Below are 19,574 nucleotides of genomic sequence, written 5' to 3'. Positions count from 1 at the left end.
ACCCCACCACCCCCACCCCCAACCCTACCCCCAACCCCACCCCCACCCCCACCCCCACCCCCAACCCCACACCCCTCACTGTAACACACTGATATACCCCACACCCCTCACTGTAACACACTGATATACCCCACACCCCTCACTGTGACACACTGATATACCCACACCCCTCACTGTAACACACTGATATACCCCACACCCCTCACTGTGACACACTGATACACCCCACACCCCTCACTGTGACACACTGATACACCCCACACCCTCACTGTAACACACTGATACACCCCACACCCCTCACTGTAACACACTGACATACCCCACACTCCTCACTGTAACACACTGATACACCCCACACCCTCACTGTAACACACTGATACACCCCACACCCCTCACTGTGACACACTGATATACCCCACACCCCTCACTGTGACTCACTGATATACCCCACACCCCTCACTGTAACACAGTGATATACCCCACACCCCTCACTGTAACACACTGAAATACCCCACACCCCTCACTGTAACACACTGATACACCCCACACCCCTCACAGTGACACACTGATATACCCCACACCCCTCACTGTGACACACTGATACACCCCACACCCCTCACTGTAACACACTGATATACCCCAAACCCCTCACTGTAACACACTGATACACCTCACACCCCTCACTGTGACACACTGATACACCCCACACCCCTCACTGTAACACACTGATATACCCCACACCCCACACTGTAACACACTGATACACCTCACACCCCTCACTGTGACACACTGATACACCCCACACCCCTCACTGTAACACACTGATATACCCCACACCCCACACTGTAACACACTGATACACCTCACCCCCCTCACTGTGACACACTGATACACCCCACACCCCTCACTGTAACACACTGATACACCCCACACCCGTCACTGTGACTCACTGATATACCCCACACCCCTCACTGTAACACAGTGATATACCCCACGCCCCTCACTGTAACACACTGATATACCCCACACCCCTCACTGTAACACACTGATATACCCCATACCGCTCACTGTATCACACTGATATACCCCACACCCCTCACTGTAACACACTGATACACCCCACACCCGTCACTGTGACTCACTGATATACCCCACACCCCTCACTGTAACACAGTGATATACCCCACGCCCCTCACTGTAACACACTGATACACCCCACACCCCTCACTGTAACACACTGATATACCCCACACCCCTCACTGTAACACACTGATATACCCCACACCCCTCACTGTAACACACTGATATACCCCACGCCCCTCACTGTAACACACTGATATACCCCACACCCCTCACTGTAACACACTGATATACCCCACACCCCTCACTGTAACACACTGATATACCCCACACCCTTCACTGTAACACACTGATATACCCCATACCGCTCACTGTATCACACTGATATACCCCACGCCCCTCACTGTAACACACTGATATACCCCACACCCCTCACTGTAACACATTGATATACCCCACACCCCTCACTGTAACACACTGATATACCCCACACCCCTCACTGTAACACACTGATATACCCCACACCCCTCACTGTAACACACTGATATACCCCACACCCCTCACTGTAACACAGTGATACACCCCACACCCCTCACTATAACACACTGATATATCCCACGCCCCTCACTGTAACACACTGATATACCCCACACCCCTCACTGTAACACACTGATATACCCCTTACCCCTTGCTCTAGGTCTGCGATGTAGCTGACAGTCTGTGGGTTGCTAGTGCTTGTGGAACAGTGTGATTGTCTGGTTTTCTCCTGTGTTTCTCTAGAGGACTATGTGTGCACTGGGAACCTGGAGCACGATCTCATTGAACTGTGCAGCCGACTGGAGATCCTGGAGATGCCGATTGTGAGTCTGCGACACCCGGGAATAACAGCCAGTGGAATGTGTAAGCAGTCATTCACTCTCAGCTGCTCCGACATGTGAAGGGGGTAGTGTGTGTGTGTGTGTGTGTGTGTGCGGGGGGGGGGAGGGGGAGGGGGTTGTGTGAACAGGTGTGCAGAGGGTGTGTGTGTGAACAGGTGTGCAGAGGGTGTGTGTGTGGGGGGGAGAGGGACGTGTGTACAGGTGTGCGGAGGGTGTGTGGGGGGAGGGGTACGTGTGTACAGGTGTGCGGAGGGTGTGTGTGTGGGGTGGTGGTTGTGTGTAGAGGATGTGTGTGTGGGGAGGGGGTGGTGTGTACAGGTGTGCGGAGGGTGTGTGAGTGGGGCGGGGGAGGGGGACGTGTGTACAGGTGTGCGGAGGGTGTGTGTGAGGGGGAGGGGGACGTGTGTACAGGTGTGCGGAGGGTGTGTGTGGGGGGAGGGGGACGTGTGTACAGGTGTGCGGAGGGCGTGTGTGTGGGGGGGGGAGGGGGACGTGTGTACAGGTGTGCGGAGGGTGTGTGTGGGGGGAGGGGGACGTGTGTACAGGTGTGCGGAGGGTGTGTGTGTGGGGAGGGGGACGTGTGTACAGGTGTGCGGAGGGTGTGTGTGAGGGGGAGGGGGACGTGTGTACAGGTGTGCGGAGGGCGTGTGTGCGGGGAGGGGGACGTGTGTACAGGTGTGCGGAGGGTGTGTGTGTGGGGAGGGGGACGTGTGTACAGGTGTGCGGAGGGTGTGTGTGGGGAGGGGGACGTGTGTACAGGTGTGTGGAGGGTGTGTGTGTGGGGAGGGGGACGTGTGTACAGGTGTGCGGAGGGTGTGTGTGGGGAGGGGGACGTGTGTACAGGTGTGCGGAGGGTGTGTGTGGGGGGAGGGGGACGTGTGTACAGGTGTGCGGAGGGTGTGTGTGTGGGGAGGGGGACGTGTGTACAGGTGTGCGGAGGGTGTGTGTGTGCGTGGGGAGGGGGACATGTGTACAGGTGTACGGAGGGTGTGTGTGTGCGTGCGGAGGGGGACGTGTGTACATGTGTGCGGAGGGTGTGTGTGTGGGGAGGGGGACGTGTGTACAGGTGTGCGGAGGGTGTGTGTGTGTGTGTGTGGAGGGGGACGTGTGTGCGGAGATGTGTGAGTGGGGCAGGGGTTGTGTGTACAGGGGTGCAGAGGGTGTGTGTGCGGGAATGGGGCCGTGTGTACAGGTATGCGGAGGGTGTGTGTGTGGGGAGGGGGACGTGTGTACAGGTGTGCGGAGGGTGTGTGTGTGGGGGGGGAGGGGGACGTGTGTACAGGTGTGCGGAGGGTGTCTGTGTGGGGGGGAGGGGGACGTGTGTACAGGTGTGCGGAGGGTGTGTGTGTGGGGGGGGAGGGGGACGTGTATACAGGTGTGGAGAGGGTGTGTGTGTGGGTGGGTATGGGGTCGTGTGTACAGGTGTGCGGAGGGTGTGTGTGTGTGGGGAGGGGGCCGTGTGTACAGATGTGCGGATGGTGTGTGTGGGGGGGGAGGGGGATGTGTGTACAGGTGTGCGGTGGGTGTGTGTGTGGGGGGAAGGGGACGTGTGTACAGGTGTGCGGAGGGTGTGTGTGTGCGTGGGGAGAGGGACGTGTGTACAGGTGTGCGGAGGGTGTGTGTGAGTGGGGAGAGGGACGTGTGTACAGGTGTGCGGAAGGTGTGTGTGCGGGGACGGGGCCGTGTGTACAGGTGTGCGGAGGGTGTGTGTGTGGGGAGGGGGACGTGTGTACAGGTGTGCGGAGGGTGTGTGTGTGGGGAGGGGGACGTGTGTACAGGTGTGCGGAGGGTGTGTGTGTGGGGAGGGGGACGTGTGTACAGGTGTGCGGAGGGTGTGTGTGTGGGGAGGGGGACGTGTGTACAGGTGTGCGGAGGGTGTGTGTGTGGGGGGGAGGGGACGTGTGTACAGGTGTGCGGAGGGTGTGTGTGCGGGGAGGGGGACGTGTGTACAGGTGTGCAGAGGGTGTGTGTTTGGGGAGGGAGACGTGTGTACAGGTGTGCGGAGGGTGTGTGTGTGGGGAGGGGGACGTGTGTACAGGTGTGCGGAGGGTGTGTGTGTGGAGAGGGGGACGTGTGTACAGGTGTGCGGAGGGTGTGTGTGTGGGGGGGAGGGGACGTGTGTACAGGTGTGCGGAGGGTGTGTGTGCGGGGAGGGGGACGTGTGTACAGGTGTGCAGAGGGTGTGTGTGTGGGGAGGGGGACGTGTGTACAGGTGTGCGGAGGGTGTGTGTGTGTGCGGGGAGGGGGACGTGTGTACAGGTGTGCGGAGGGTGTGTGTGTGTGGGGAGGGGGCCGTGTGTACAGATGTGCGGATGGTGTGTGTGGGGGGGGAGGGGGACGTGTGTACATGTGTGCGGAGGGCGTGTGTGCGGGGAGGGGGACGTGTGTACAGGTGTGCGGAGGGTGTGTGTGTGGGGGGGGAGGGGACGTGTGTACATGTGTGCGGAGGGTGTGTGTGCGGGGAGGGGGAAGTGTGTCCAGGTGTGCAGAGGGTGTGTGTGTGGGGAGGGGGACGTGTGTACAGGTGTGCGGAGGGCGTGTGTGCGGGGAGGGGGACGTGTGTACAGGTGTGCAGAGGGTGTGTGTTTGGGGAGGGGGACGTGTGTACAGGTGTGCGGAGGGTGTGTGTGTGGGGAGGGGGATGTGTGTACAGGTGTGCGGAGGGTGTGTGTGTGGGGAGGGGGACGTGTGTACAGGTGTGCGGAGGGTGTGTGTGGGGAGGGGGACGTGTGTACAGGGGTGCGGAGGCTGTGTGTGTGGGGGGGGAGCGGGACGTGTGTACAGGTGTGCGGAGGGTGTGTGTGTGGCGAGGGGGACGTGTGTACAGGTGTGCGGAGGGTGTGTGTGTGGGGGGGGGAGGGGGACGTGTGTACAGGTGTGGAGAGGGTGTGTGTGTGGGTGGGTATGGGGTCGTGTGTACAGGTGTGCGGAGGGTGTGTGTGTGGGGGGGGAGGGGGACGTGTGTACAGGTGTGCGGAGGGTGTGTGTGTGGGGAGGGGGACGTGTGTACAGGTGTGCGAAGGGTGTGTGTGTGGGGATGGGGCCGTGTGTACAGGTGTGCGGAGGGTGGGTGTGTGGGGGGGAGGGGGACGTGTGTGCAGGTGTGCGGAGGGTGTGTGTGTGGCGAGGGGGACGTGTGTACAGGTGTGCGGAGGGTGTGTGTGTGGGGATGGGGCCGTGTGTACAGGTGTGCGGAGGGTGTGTGTGTGGGGGGGAGGGGGACGTGTGTGCAGGTGTGCGGAGGGTGTTTGTGTGGGGGGGGGAGGGGACGTGTGTACAGGGGTGCGGAGGGTGTGTGTGTCGGGAGGGGGACTTGTGTACAGGTGTGCGGAGGGTGTGTATGTGCGGGGATGGGGTTGTGTGTACAGATGTGCGGAGCGTGTATGTGTGGGGAGGGGCCGTGTGTACAGGTGTGCGGAGGGTGTGTGTGTGGGGAGGGGGACGTGTGTACAGGTGTGCGGAGGGTGTGTGTGTGGGGAGGGGGACGTGTGTACAGGGGTGCGGAGGGTGTGTGTGTGGGCAGGGGGACGTGTGTACAGGGGTGCGGAGGGTGTGTGTGCAGAGATGGGGCCGTGTGTACAGGTGTGCGGAGGGTGTGTGTGTGGGGATGGGGTTGTGTGTACGGGTGTGCGGAGGGTGTGTGTGCGGAGAGGGGGACGTGTGTACAGGTGTGCGGAGGGTGTGTGTGTGGGGATGGGGTTGTGTGTACGGGTGTGCGGAGGGTGTGTGTGTGGGGAGGGGGACGAGTGTACAGGTGTGCGGAGGGTGTGTGTGCGGGGAGGGGGACGTGTGTACAGGTGTGCGGATGGTGTGTGTGTGGGGGGGAGGGGGACGTGTGTACAGGTGTGCGGAGGGTGTGTGTGTGGGGAGGGGGACGTGTGTACAGGTGTGCGGAGGGTGTGTGTGTGGGGATGGGGCCGTGTGTACAGGTGTGCGGAGGGTGTGTGTGCGGGGAGGGGGACGTGTGTACAGGTGTGCGGAGGGTGTGTGTGTGGGGAGGGGGACGTGTGTACAGGTGTGCGGATGGTGTGTGTGCGGGGAGGGGGACGTGTGTACAGGTGTGCGGAGGGTGTGTGTTTGGGGAGGGGGACGTGTGTACGGGTGTGCGGAGGGTGTGTGTGTGGGGATGGGGTTGTGTGTACGGGTGTGCGGAGGGTGTGTGTGCGGGGAGGGGGACGTGTGTACAGGTGTGCGGAGGGTGTGTGTGTGTGGGGGGGGAGGGGGACGTGTGTACAGGTGTGCGGAGGGTGTGTGTGTGGGGAGGGGGACGAGTGTACAGGTGTGCGGAGGGTGTGTGTGTGCGTGCGGAGGGGGACGTGTGTACAGGTGTGCGGATGGTGTGTGTGTGTGGGGAGGGGGACGTGTGTACAGGTGTGCGGAGGGTGTGTGTGTGGGCGGGAGGGGGACGTGTGTACAGGTGTGCGGAGGGTGTGTGTGTGGGGAGGGGGACGTGTGTACAGGTGTGCGGAGGGTGTGTGTGTGCGTGCGGAGGGGGACGTGTGTACAGGTGTGCGGATGGTGTGTGTGTGTGGGGAGGGGGACGTGTGTACAGGTGTGCGGAGGGTGTGTGTGCGGGGGGCGAGGGGGACATGTGTACAGGTGTGCAGAGGGTGTGTGTGTGGGGAGGGGGACGTGTGTACAGGGGTGCGGAGTGTGTGTGTGTGTGCGGGGAGGGGGACGTGTGTACAGGTGTGCGGAGGGTGTGTGTGTGGGGAGGGGGACGTGTGTACAGGTGTGCGGAGGGTGTGTGTGTGGGGGGGAGGGGGACGTGTGTACATGTGTGCGGAGGGTGTGTGTGTGGGGAGGGGGACGTGTGTACAGGTGTGCGGAGGGTGTGTGTGTGGGGAGGGGGACGTGTGTACAGGTGTGCAGAGGGTGTGTGTGTGGGGAGGGGGACGTGTGTACAGGGGTGCGGAGGGTGTGTGTGTGTGCGGGGAGGGGGACGTGTGTACAGGTGTGCGGAGGGTGTGTGTGTGGGGAGGGGGACGTGTGTACAGGTGTGCGGAGGGTGTGTGTGCGGGGGGCGAGGGGGACGTGTGTACATGTGTGCGGAGGGTGTGTGCGGGGGGCGAGGGGGACGTGTGTACAGGTGTGCGGAGGGTGTGTGTGTGTGAGTGGGGAGAGGGACGTGTGTACAGGTGTGCGGAGGGTGTGTGTGTGGGGGGGAGGGGGACGTGTGTACAGGTGTGCGGAGGGTGTGTGTGTGGGGGGGAGGGGGACGTGTGTACAGGTGTGCGGAGGGTGTGTGTGTGGGGAGGGGGCCGTGTGTACAGGTGTGCGGAGGGTGTGTGTGTGGGGAGGGGGACGTGTGTACAGGTGTGCGGAGGGTGTGTGTGCGGGGAGGGGGACGTGTGTACAGGTGTGCGGAGGGTGTGTGTGCGGGGAGGGGGACGTGTGTACAGGTGTGCGGAGGGTGTGTGTGTGGGGGGGAGGGGGACGTGTGTACAGGTGTGCGGAGGGTGTGTGTGTGGGGAGGGGGACGTGTGTACAGGTGTGCGGAGGGTGTGTGTGCGGGGAGGGGGACGTGTGTACAGGTGTGCGGAGGGTGTGTGTGCGGGGAGGGGGACGTGTGTACAGGTGTGCAGAGGGTGTGTGTTTGGGGAGGGGGACGTGTGTACAGGTGTGCGGAGGGTGTGTGTGTGGGGAGGGGGACGTGTGTACAGGTGTGCGGAGGGTGTGTGTGTGGGGAGGGGGACGTGTGTACAGGTGTGCGGAGGGTGTGTGTGCGGGGAGGGGGACGTGTGTACAGGTGTGCAGAGGGTGTGTGTGTGGGGAGGGGGACGTGTGTACAGGTATGCGGAGGGTGTGTGTGTGGGGAGGGGGACGTGTGTACAGGTGTGCGGAGGGCGTGTGTGCGGGGAGGGGGACGTGTGTACAGGTGTGCGGAGGGCGTGTGTGCGGGGAGGGGGACGTGTGTACAGGTGTACAGAGGGTGTGTGTTTGGGGAGGGGGACGTGTGTACAGGTGTGCGGAGGGTGTGTGTGTGGGGGGGAGGGGGACATGTGTACAGGTGTGCGGAGGGTGTGTGTGTGGGGGGGGAGGGGGACGTGTGTACAGGTGTGGGGGGGGATGGGGACATGTGTACAGGTGTGCGGAGGGTGTGTGTGTGTGAGTGGGGAGAGGGACGTGTGTACAGGTGTGCGGCGGGTGTGTGTGTGTGAGTGGGGAGAGGGACGTGTGTACAGGTGTGCGGCGGGTGTGTGTGCGGGGACGGGGCCGTGTGTACAGGTGTGCGGAGGGTGTGTGTGTGGGGAGGGGGACGTGTGTACAGGTGTGCGGAGGGTGTGTGTTTGGGGAGGGGGACGTGTGTACAGGTGTGCGGAGGGTGTGTGTGTGGGGAGGGGGACGTGTGTACAGGTGTGCGGAGGGTGTGTGTGTGGGGAGGGGGACGTGTGTACAGGTGTGCGGAGGGTGTGTGTTTGGGGAGGGGGACGTGTGTACAGGTGTGCGGAGGGTGTGTGTGTGGGGAGGGGGACGTGTGTACAGGTGTGCGGAGGGTGTGTGTGCGGGGACGGGGCCGTGTGTACAGGTGTGCGGAGGGTGTGTGTGTGGGGAGGGGGACGTGTGTACAGGTGTGCGGATGGTGTGTGTGTGGGGGGGGGAGGGGGACGTGTGTACAGGTGTGCGGAGGGTGTGTGTTTGGGGAGGGGGACGTGTGTACAGGTGTGCGGAGGGTGTGTGTGCGGGGAGGGGGACGTGTGTACAGGTGTGCGGAGGGTGTGTGTTTGGGGAGGGGGACGTGTGTACAGGTGTGCGGAGGGTGTGTGTGTGGGGAGGGGGACGTGTGTACAGGGGTGCGGAGGGTGTGTGTGTGGGGGGGGAGCGGGACGTGTGTACAGGTGTGCGGAGGGTGTGTGTGCGGGGAGGGGGACGTGTGTACAGGTGTGCGGAGGGTGTGTGTGTGGGGGGGAGGGGGACGTGTGTACATGTGTGCGGAGGGTGTGTGTGTGGGGGGGAGGGGGACGTGTGTACAGGTGTGCGGAGGGTGTGTGTGTGGGGGGGAGGGGGGCGTGTGTACAGGGATGCGGAGGGTGTGTGTGTGGGGGGGAGGGGGACGTGTGTACAGGGTTGCGGAGGGTGTGTATGTGGGGGGGGGGAGGGGGACGTGTGTACAGGGTTGCGGAGGGTGTGTATGTGGGGGGGGGAGGGGGACGTGTGTACAGGTGTGCGGAGGGTGTGTGTGTGGGGGGCGGTGGAGGGGGACGTGTGTACAGGGGTGCGGAGGGTGTGTGTGCGGGGAGGGGGACGTGTGTACAGGTGTGCGGAGGGTGTGTGTGCGCGGAGGGGGACGTGTGTACAGGTGTGCGGAGGGTGTGTATGTGGGGGGCGGTGGAGGGGGACGTGTGTACAGGTGTGCGGAGGGTGTGTGTGTGTGGGGGGGAGGGGGACGTGTGTACAGGGGTGCGGAGGGTGTGTATGTGGGGGGGGGGGAGGGGGACATGTGTACAGGGGTGCGGAGGGTGTGTGTGGGGGGGGGAGGGGGACGTGTGTACAGGGGTGCGGAGGGTGTGTATGTGTGGGGGGAGGGGGACATGTGTACAGGGGTGCGGAGGGTGTGTCAGTGAGAGACGTATGCAGCAGCGGATGAGCATGTGTTCGGGAATGATGTTCTGTTCTGGAGCCAAGCTCCTTTCATGCTCCATGTCCGACTGAGTTGTGTGCTTGCTTCCCAGTTGAGGAGATGGAATCTCTGACTCCGTCGGATGTGTCCTCAGCTCCCCCTCTGAAAGATCAGATCTCCTTCTTCAGACCCAGTGTGCAACTCGAGCTGGAGAATGAGGACCCCAAGTCAGCGAAGGCCATCTATATCCGAGGTAGGGCCCTCACCGAGAGGGTACTGTGCCTGGGGAGAGAGCAGGGGCAGTGGGATTAGTTTGGGGATTGATACAGGGCTATGGGGCGAGAGCGGGGCAGTGGGATAAGTTTGGGTATTGATACAGGGCTATGGGGAGAGAGCGGGGCAGTGGGATTAGTTTGGGGAATGATACATGGCTATGGGGAGAGAGCAGGGCAGTGGGATTAGTTTGAGGATCGATGCAGGGCTATGGGGGGAGAGCGGGGCAGTGGGATTAGTTTGGGGATTGATACAGGGCTATGGGGCGAGAGTGGGTCAGTTGGATTAGTTTGAGGATCGATGCAGGGCTATGGGGGGAGAGCGGGGTAGTGGGATTAGTTTGGGGATTGATACAGGGCTATGGGGCGAGAGTGGGTCAGTTGGATTAGTTTGAGGATCGATACAGGGCTATGGGGAGAGAGCGGGGCAGTAGGATTTGTTTGGGGATTGATACAGGGCTATGGGGGGAGAGCGGGGCAGTGGGACTGGTTTGTGGATTGATACAGGGCTACGGGCGGTTGCAGTGGGATTAGTTTGGGAATTGTTACAGGGCTATGGGGAGAGAGAGTGGGGGCAATGGGATTAGTTTGGGGATTGATACAGGGCTATGGGGAGAGAGCGGGGGAGGCAGTGGGATTAGTTTGGGGATGGATACAGGGCTATGGGGAGAGACCGGTTGCAGTGGGATTAGTTTGGGGAGTGATACAGGGCTAAGGGGGGAGAGACCGGTTTCAGTGGGATTAGTTTGGAGATTGATACAGGGCGATGGGGGAGAGCAGGGCAGTGGGATTAATTTGAGGATCGATACTGGGCTGTTGTGTGAGAGCGTGGGGCAGTGGGATTAGTTTGGGGATTGATACAGGGCTATGGGGAGTGTGCGGGGCAGTGGGACTAGTTTGGGGATCGTTACAGGGCTATGGGGAGAGAGCGGGGCAGTGGGGTTAGTTTGGGGATCGATACAGGGCTATGGGGAGAGAGCGGGGCAGTGGGATTAGTTTGGGGATTGATTCAGGGCTATGGGGAGAGAGCGGGGCAGTGTGACTAGTTTGGGGTAGAGGGGGACAGTGGGATTAGATTAGATTACTTACAGTGTGGAAACAGGCCCTTCGGCCCAACAAGTCCACACCGCCCCGCCGAAGCGCAACCCACCCATACCCCTACCTTTACCCCTTACCTAACACTGCGGGCAATTTAGCATGGCCAATTCACCTGACCTGCATATCTTTGGACTGTGGGAGGAAACTGGAGCACCCGGAGGAAACCTACGCAGACACGGGGAGAACGTGCAAACTCCACACAGTCAGTCGCCTGAGGCGGGAATTGAACCCGGGTCTCTGGCGCTGTGAGGCAGCAGTGCTAACCACTGTGCCACCGTGCCACCCATAGTTTGGGGATCGTTACAGGGCTATTGGAAGAGAGCGGGGTATTGGAATTTATTTGGGGATCGATACAGGGCTGTGGGGAGAGAGCGGGGGGCAGTGGGATTAGTTTGGGGATTGATACAGGGCTGTGGGGAGAGAGCGGGGCAGTGGGATTAGTTTGGGGATCGATACAGGGCTATGGGGAGAGAGCGGGGGCAGTGGGATTAGTTTGGGGATTGATACAGGGCTATGGGGAGTGTGCGGGGCAGTGGGATTAGTTTGGGGGTTGATACAGGGCTATGGGGAGTGTGCGGGGCAGTGGGGTTAGTTTGAGGATTAATCCAGGGCTAATGGGGAGAGAGCGGGGGCAGTGGGATTTATTTGGGGATCGATACAGGGCTGTGGGGAGAGAGTGGAGGGCAGTGGGATTAGTTTGGGGATTGATACAGGGCTATGGGGAGAGTGTGTGACAGTGGGATTTATTTGAGGATTGAATCAGGTCTATGGGGAGAGAGCAGGGGCATTGGAATTTATTTTGGGATCGACACAGGGCTGTGGGGAGAGAGTGGGACAGTGGGATTAGTTTGAGGATCGATACAGGGCTATGGGGAGAGCTCGGGGCAGTGGGATTAGTTTGGGGATTGATACAGGGCTGTGGGGAGAGAGTGGGACAGCGGGATTAGTTTGAGGATCGATACAGGGCTATGGGGAGAGCACGGGGCAGTGGGATTAGTTTGGGGATTGATACAGGGCTATGCGGAGAGGGTGGGGCAGTGGGATTTATTTGGGGATTGATACAGGGCAATTGGGAGATGGTGAGGCATTGGGGTCAGTTTGTGGATTGATACAGGGCTGTGGGGAGAGATTGGTTGCAGTGGGATTAGTTTGGGAATTGATACAGGGCTATGGGGAGAGCGCGGGGCAGTGGGATTAGTTTGAGGATCAATACAGGGCTATGGGGAGAGCACGGGGCAGTGGGATTCGTTTGGGGATTGATTCAGGGCTATGGGGAGAGAGCGGGGCAGTGTGACTAGTTTGGGGTAGAGGGGGACAGTGGGATTAGTTTGGGGATCGTTACAGGGCTACTGGAAGAGAGCGGGGTATTGGAATTTATTTGGGGATCAATACAGGGCTGTGGGGAGAGAGTGGGGGGCAGTGGGATGAGTTTGGGGATTGATACAGGGCTATGGGGAGAGGATGGGGCAGTGGGATTTATTTGGGGATTGATTCAGGGCTTTGGGGAGAGAGTGGGGCAGTGTGACTAGTTTGGGGTAGAGGGGGACAGTGGGATTAGTTTGGGGATCGATATAGGACCATGGGGAGAGACCGGGGTAGTGGGATGAGTTTGGGGATTGATACAGGGCTATGGGGAGAGAGCAGGGCAGTGGGATTAGTTTGGGGATTGATACAGGGCTATTGGGAGAAGGTGAGGCATTGGGGTTAGTTTGTGGATTGATACAGGGCTCTGGGGAGAGGGTGGGGCAGTGGGATTTATTTGGGGATCGATATAGGACATATGGGGAGAGAGCGGGGCAGTGGGATGAGTTTGGGGATTGATACAGGGCTATGGGGAGAGAGCGGGGGGGCAGTGGGATGAGTTTGGGGATTGATACAGGGCTATGGGGAGAGAGCAGGGGGGCAGTGGGATGAGTTTGGGGATTGATACAGGGCTATGGGGAGAGAGTGGGGCAGGCGATTCGTTTGGGATTGATACAGGGCTATGGGTAGGGATCGGTTGCAGTGGGATTAGTTTGGGGATCGATACAGGGCTATGGTGAGAGGGTGGGGCAGTGGGACTGGTTTGTGGATTGACACAGGGCTACAGGCAGTTGCAGTGGGATTAATTTGCGAATTGATACAGGGCTATGGGGAGAGAGCGGGGCAGTATGACTAGTTTGGGGTAGAGGGGGACAGTGGGATTAGTTTGGGAATCGTTACAGGGCTATGGGGAGAGAGTGGGGCAGTGGGATTAGTTTGGGGATCGATACAGGGCTATGGTGAGAGGGTGGGGCAGTGGGATTAATTTGAGGACCGATACTGGGCTGTTGGGTGAGAGGGTGGGGCAGTGGGATTAATTTGAGGACCGATACTGGGCTGTTGGGTGAGAGCGTGGGGCAGTGGGATTAGTTTGTGGATTGATACAAGGCTACGGGGTGTGTGTGCGGCAGTGGGATTAGTTTGGGGATCGATACAGGACTATGGGGAGAGAGCAGGGGGGCAGTGGGATTAGTTTGGGGATTGATACAGGGCCATGGGGAGAGAGCGGGGCAGTGGGATTAGTTTGGGGATTGATACAGGGCTATGGGGAGAGAGCGGGGCAGTGGGATTAGTTTGGGGATTGATACAGGGCTATGGGGAGAGAGCGGGGGGCAGTGGGATTAGTTTGGGGATTGATACAGGGCAATGGGGAGAGAACGGGGCAGTGGGATTAGTTTGGGGATTGATACATGGCTATGGGGGGAGAGCGGGGCAGTGTGATTAGTTTGGGGATCGATGCAGGGCTATGGGGGGAGAGCGGGGCAGTGGGATTAGTTTGGGGATTGATACAGGGCTATGGGGAGAGAGCGGGGGGCAGTGGGATTAGTTTGGGGATTGATACAGGGCAATGGGGAGAGAGCAGGGAGACAGTGGGATTAGTTTGGGGATCGATACAGGGCTATGGGGAGAGGGGGCAGTGGGATTAGTTTGGGGATCGATACAGGACTATGGGGAGAGAGCAGGGGGGCAGTGGGATTAGTTTGGGGATTGATACAGGGCCATGGGGAGAGAGCGGGGCAGTGGGATTAGTTTGGGGATTGATACAGGGCTATGGGGAGAGAGCGGGGCAGTGGGATTAGTTTGGGGATTGATACAGGGCTATGGGGAGAGAGCGGGGGGCAGTGGGATTAGTTTGGGGATTGATACAGGGCAATGGGGAGAGAACGGGGCAGTGGGATTAGTTTGGGGATTGATACATGGCTATGGGGGGAGAGCGGGGCAGTGGGATTAGTTTGGGGATTGATACAGGGCTATGGGGAGAGAGCGGGGCAGTGGGATTAGTTTGGGGATTGATACAGGGCTATGGGGAGAGAGCAGGGAGACAGTGGGATTAGTTTGGGGATTGATACAGGGCTATGGGGAGAGAGCAGGGGGGCAGTGGGATTAGTTTGGGGATTGATACAGGGCAATGGGGAGAGAACGGGGCAGTGGGATTAGTTTGGGGATTGATACAGGGCAATGGGGAGAGAACGGGGCAGTGGGATTAGTTTGGGGATTGATACAGGGCTATGGGGAGAGAGCGGGGCAGTGGGATTAGTTTGGGGATTGATACAGGGCTATGGGGAGAGAGTGGGGCAGTGGGATTAGTTTGGGGATTGATACAGGGCTATGGGGAGAGAGCAGGGAGACAGTGGGATTAGTTTGGGGATTGATACAGGGCTATGGGGAGAGAGCAGGGGGGCAGTGGGATTAGTTTGGGGATTGATACAGGGCAATGGGGAGAGAACGGGGCAGTGGGATTAGTTTGGGGATTGATACAGGGCTATGGGGAGAGAGCAGGGCAGTCGGATTAGTTTGGGGATTGATACCGGGCTATGGGGAGAGAGTGGGGCAGTGGGATTTGTTTGGAGATTGATACAGGGCTATGGGGAGAGAGCAGGGCTGTAGGATTAGTTTGGGGATTGATACAGGGTATAGGAATAGCGCGGGGCAGTGGGATTAGTTTGGGGATTGATACAGGGCTATGGGGAGAGAGCGGGGGCAGTGGGATTAGTTTGGGGATCGATACAGGGCTATGAGGAGGGAACGGGGGCAGTGGGATTAGTTTGTGAATTGATACAGGGGTATGGGGAGAGCGTGGGGCAGTGAAATTTATTTGGGGATCGATACAGACCTGTGGGGAGAGAGTGGGGGGGGCAGTGGGGTTAGTTTGGGGATTGATACAGGGCCATGGGGAGAGCGAGGCGCAGTGGGATTAGTTTGGGGATTGATACAGGGCTATCGGGAGAGAGCGGGGGCAGTGGGTTTAGTTTGGGGATTGATACAGGCCTATGGGGAGAGAGCGGGGCAGTGGGATTAGGTTGGGGATTGATACAGGGCTATGGGGAGTGTGTGGGGCAGTGGGACTAGTTTGGGGATCAATACTGTGCTATGGGTAGAGGTGCACAGTGGGATTAGTTTGGGGATTGATGCAGGGTATCTGGAGAGCGTGGGGCAGTGGGATTAGTTTGGGGATTGGTACAGGGCAATGGGAAGAGCGTGGGGCAGTGGGATTAGTTTCGAGATTGATACAGGGCTATAGGGAGAGACCGGTTGCAGTGGGATTAGTTTGGGGATTTATACTGGGCTATGGGGAGAGACCGGTCGCAGTGGGATTAGTTTGGGGGTAGATACAGGGCTATGGGTAGAGAGCAGGGCAGTGGGATTAGTTTGGGGATTGATACAGGACAATGGGGAGAGCGCGGTGCAGTGGGATTAGTTTGGGGATTGATACAGGGCAATGGGGAGAGTGCGGGGCAGTGGGGTTAGTTTGGGGCTTGATACAGGGCTATGGGGAGTGACCGGTTGCAGTGGGATTAGTTTGGAGGCTGATACAGGGCTTTGGGGAGAGAGGAGGCTAGTGGGATTAGTTTGGGGATTGATACAGGGCTTGAGGGAGAGACCGGTTGCAGTGGGATTAGTTTGTGGAGTGATACAGGGCTTTGGGGAGAGAGGAGGCTAGTGGGATTAGTTTGGGATTGATGCAGGACTATGTGGAGAGTGCGGGACAGTGGGATTAGTTTGGGGATTGATACAGGGCTATGGGGAGAGAGCGGGACACTGGGATTAGTTTGGGGATCGATACAGGACTATGGGGAGAGAGCGGGGGGCAGTGGGATTAGTTTGAGGATCGACACAGGGCTATGGGGAGAGAGCGGGACAGTGGGATTAGTTTGTGGTTCGATACAGGGCTTGAGGGAGAGACCGATTGCAGTGGGATTAGTTTGTGGAGTGATACAGGGCTATGGGGTGAGAGAGTGGGGGCAGTGGGATTAGTTTGGCGATTGATACTGGGCGGTGGGGGGAGAGCGGGGCAGTGGGATTCGTTTGGGGATTGATACAGGGCTATGGGGTGAGAGCAGGGCAGTGGGATTAGTTTAGGGATTGATACAGGGCTTTGGGGAGAGTGCGGGGCAGTGGGATTAGTTTGGTGATGGATACAGTGCTATGGGGAGAGCGCGGGGCAGTGGGATTAATTTGAGGATCGATACTGGGCTGTTTGGTGAGAGCGTGCGGCAGTGGGATTAGTTTGTGGATTGATACAGGGCTATGGGGAGGGACCGGTTGCAGTGGGATTAGTTTGGGGATTGATACAGGGCTATGGGGAGTGACCAGTTGCAGTGGGATTAATTTGGGGATTGATACAGGGCTATGGGGAGAGAGCGGGACAGTGGAATTAGTTTGGGGATTGATACAGGGCTATGGGGAGGGAGCGGGGCATTGGGTTAGTTTGGGGATTGATACAGGGCTATGGGGAGAGAGCGGGACAGTGGGATTAGTTTGGGGATTGATACATGGCTATGGGGAGAGAGCGGGGGGCAGTGGGATTAGTTTGGGGATTGATACATGGCTATGGGGAGAGAGCGGGGGGCAGTGGGATTAGTTTGGGGATTGATACAGGGCTATGGGGAGTGACCGGTTGCAGTGGGGTTAGTTTGGAGGCTGATACAGGTCTTTGGGGAGAGAGGAGGCTAGGTGGGATTAGTTTGGGGATTGTTAATGGGCTTTGAGGAGAGACCTGTTGCAGTGGAATTAATTTGGGGGTTGATACAGGGCTATGGGGAGGAGCAGGGCAGTGGGGTTAGTTTGGTGATTGATACAGGGTTATGGGGAATGAGCAGGGAAGTGGGATTAGTTTGGGGATTGAGCCTAGACGTAGGATTAGTTTGGGGTTAATGTCCGACTGGGGAATGGAGTGACAGTGGGATTAGTTTGGGTTAATGACAGACTGGGGAATGGAGTGACAGTGGGATTAGTTTGTGTCAATGACTGGGGAATGGAGTGACAGTGGGATTAGTTTGTATCAATGACTGGGGAATGGAGTGACAGGGGGATTATTTTGGGTTAATGACAGCCTGGGGAATGGAGTGACAGTGGGATTAGTTTTTGTCAATGAATGGGGAATGGAGTGACAGTGGGATTAGTTTAGGTTAATGTCCGATTGAGGAATGGAGTGACAGTGGGATTAGTTTGGATTAATGACTGGGGGATGGAGTGACAGTGGGATTAGTATGGGTTAATGACTGGGGGATGGAGTGACAGTGGGATTAGTATGGGTTAATGACTGGGGAATGGAGTGACAGTGGGATTAGTTTGGGTTAAAGACTGGGGAATGGAGTGACAGTGGGATTAGTTTGGGTTAATGACTGGAGGATGGAGTGACAGTGGGATTAGTTTGGGTTAAAGACTGGGGAATGGAGTGACAGTGGGATTAGTTTGGGTTAATGACTGGGGGATGGAGTGACAGTGGGATTAGTTTGGGTTAAAGACTGGGGAATGGAGTGACAGTGGGGTTAAAATCAACGAGGTAAAAACAATGACTGCAGATGCTGGAAACCAGATTCTGGATTAGTGGTGCTGGAAGAGCACAGCAGTTCAGGCAGCATCCAAGGAGCTTCGAAATCGACGTTTCGGGCAAAAGCCCTTCATCAGGAATAAAGGCAGTGAGCTTGGAGCGTGGAGAGATAAGCTAGAGGAGGGTGGGGGGGGGGGAGAAAGTAGCATAGAGTACAGTAGGTGAGTGGGGGAGGGGATGAAGGTGATAAGTCAGGGAGGAGAGGGTGGAGTGGATAGGTGGAAAAGGAGATAGGCAGGTAGGACAAGTCCAGACAGGTCAAGGGGACAGTGCTGGCTGGAAGTTTGAAACTAGGATGAGGTGGGGGAAGGGGAAATGAGGAAGCTGTTGAAGTCCACATTGATGCCCTGGGATTGAAGTGTTCCGAGGCGGAAGATGAGGCGTTCTTCCTCCAGGCGTCTGGTGGTGAGGGAGCGGCGGTGAAGGAGGCCCAGGACCTCCATGTCCTCGGCAGAGTGGGAGGGGGAGTTGAAATGTTGGGCCACGGGGCGGTGTGGTTGATTGGTGCGGGTGTCTCGGAGATGTTCCCTAAAGCGCTCTGCTAGGAGCCGTCCAGTCTCCACAATGTAGAGGAGACCGCATTGGGAGCAACGGATACAATAAATGATATTAGTGGATGTGCAGGTAAAACTTTGATGGATGTGGAAGGCTCCTTTAGGGCCTTGGATGGAGGTGAGGGAGGAGGTGTGGGCGCAGGTTTTACAGTTCCTGCGGTGGCAGGGGAAAGTGCCAGGATGGGAGGGTGGGTTGTAGGGGGGTCGTGAACCTGACCAGGTAGTCACGGAGGGAACGGCCTTTGCGGAAGGTGGAGAGGGGTGGGGAGGGAAATATATCCCTGGTGGTGGGGTCTGTTTGGAGGTGGCGGAAATGTCGGCGGATGATTTGGTTTATGCGAAGGTTGGTAGGGTGGAAGGTGAGCACCAGGGGCGTTCTGTCCTTGTTACGGTTGGAGGGGTGGGGTCTGAGGGCGGAGGTGCGGGATGTGGACGAGATGCGTTGGAGGGCATCTTTAACCATGTGGGAAGGGAAATTGCGGTCTCTAAAGAAGGAGGCCATCTGGTGTGTTCTATGGTGGAACCGCTCCTCCTGGGAGCAGATACGGCGGAGGCGGAGGAATTGGGAATACAGGATGGCATTTTTGCAAGAGGTATGGTGGGAAGAGGTGTAATCCAGGTAGCTGTGGGAGTTGGTGGGTTTGTAAAAAACGTCAGAGTCAAGTCGGTCGTCACTAATGGAGATGGAGAGGTCCAGGAAGGGGAGGGAGGTGTCAGAGATGGTCCAGGTAAATTTAAGGTCAGGGTGGAATGTGTTGGTGAATTGCTCAACCTCCTTGCGGGAGCACGAGGTGGCGCCAATGCAGTCATCAATGTAGCGGAGGAAGAGGTGGGGAGTGGTGCCGGTGTAATTACGGAAGATCAACTGCTCTATGTAGCCAACAAAGAGACAGGCATAGCTGGGGCCCATACGTGTGCCCATGGCTACCCCTTTGGTCTGGAGGAAGTGGGAGGATTCAAAGGAGAAATTGTTAAGGGTGAGGACCAGTTCGGCTAAACGAATGAGAGTGTCGGTGGAAGGGTACTGTTGGGAACGTCTGGAGAGGAAAAAAACGGAGGGCTTGGAGGCCCTGGTCATGGCGGGTGGAGGTGTAGTGGGATTGGATATCCATGGTGAAGATGAGGCATTGGGGGCCGGGGAAACGGAAGTCTTGGAGGAGGTGGAGGGCGTGGGTGGTGTCTCGAACGTATGTGGGGAGTTCCTGGACGAGGGGGGATTGGACAGTGTCGAGGAAGGTAGAGATGAGTTCAGTGGGGCCGGGGAATGGAGTGACA

The 19,574-nt window shown here is 58.4% G+C and overlaps 1 protein-coding gene across 1 annotated transcript in view; it reads left to right on the top strand.

Annotated features, from left to right (window-relative positions):
* Positions 1–19,574, top strand: part of LOC148135329 (tripartite motif-containing protein 46-like) — a 208,591-nt gene that overhangs the window by 124,869 nt on the left and 64,148 nt on the right. The window contains exons 4-5 of the mRNA XM_087985125.1: positions 1,863–1,980; positions 9,632–9,772. Of these exons, the coding sequence (XP_087841251.1) occupies positions 1,863–1,980; positions 9,632–9,772 (259 nt within the window). The remainder of the gene's footprint in view (positions 1–1,862; positions 1,981–9,631; positions 9,773–19,574) is intronic.

This window comes from Chiloscyllium plagiosum, unplaced genomic scaffold (assembly GCF_037043375.1).
Source record: "Chiloscyllium plagiosum isolate Xiang-an unplaced genomic scaffold, Cpla_swu_hap1 HiC_scaffold_50, whole genome shotgun sequence".
Taxonomy (NCBI): domain Eukaryota; kingdom Metazoa; phylum Chordata; class Chondrichthyes; order Orectolobiformes; family Hemiscylliidae; genus Chiloscyllium; species Chiloscyllium plagiosum.
This window is presented reverse-complemented; position numbering and strand designations above follow the sequence as displayed.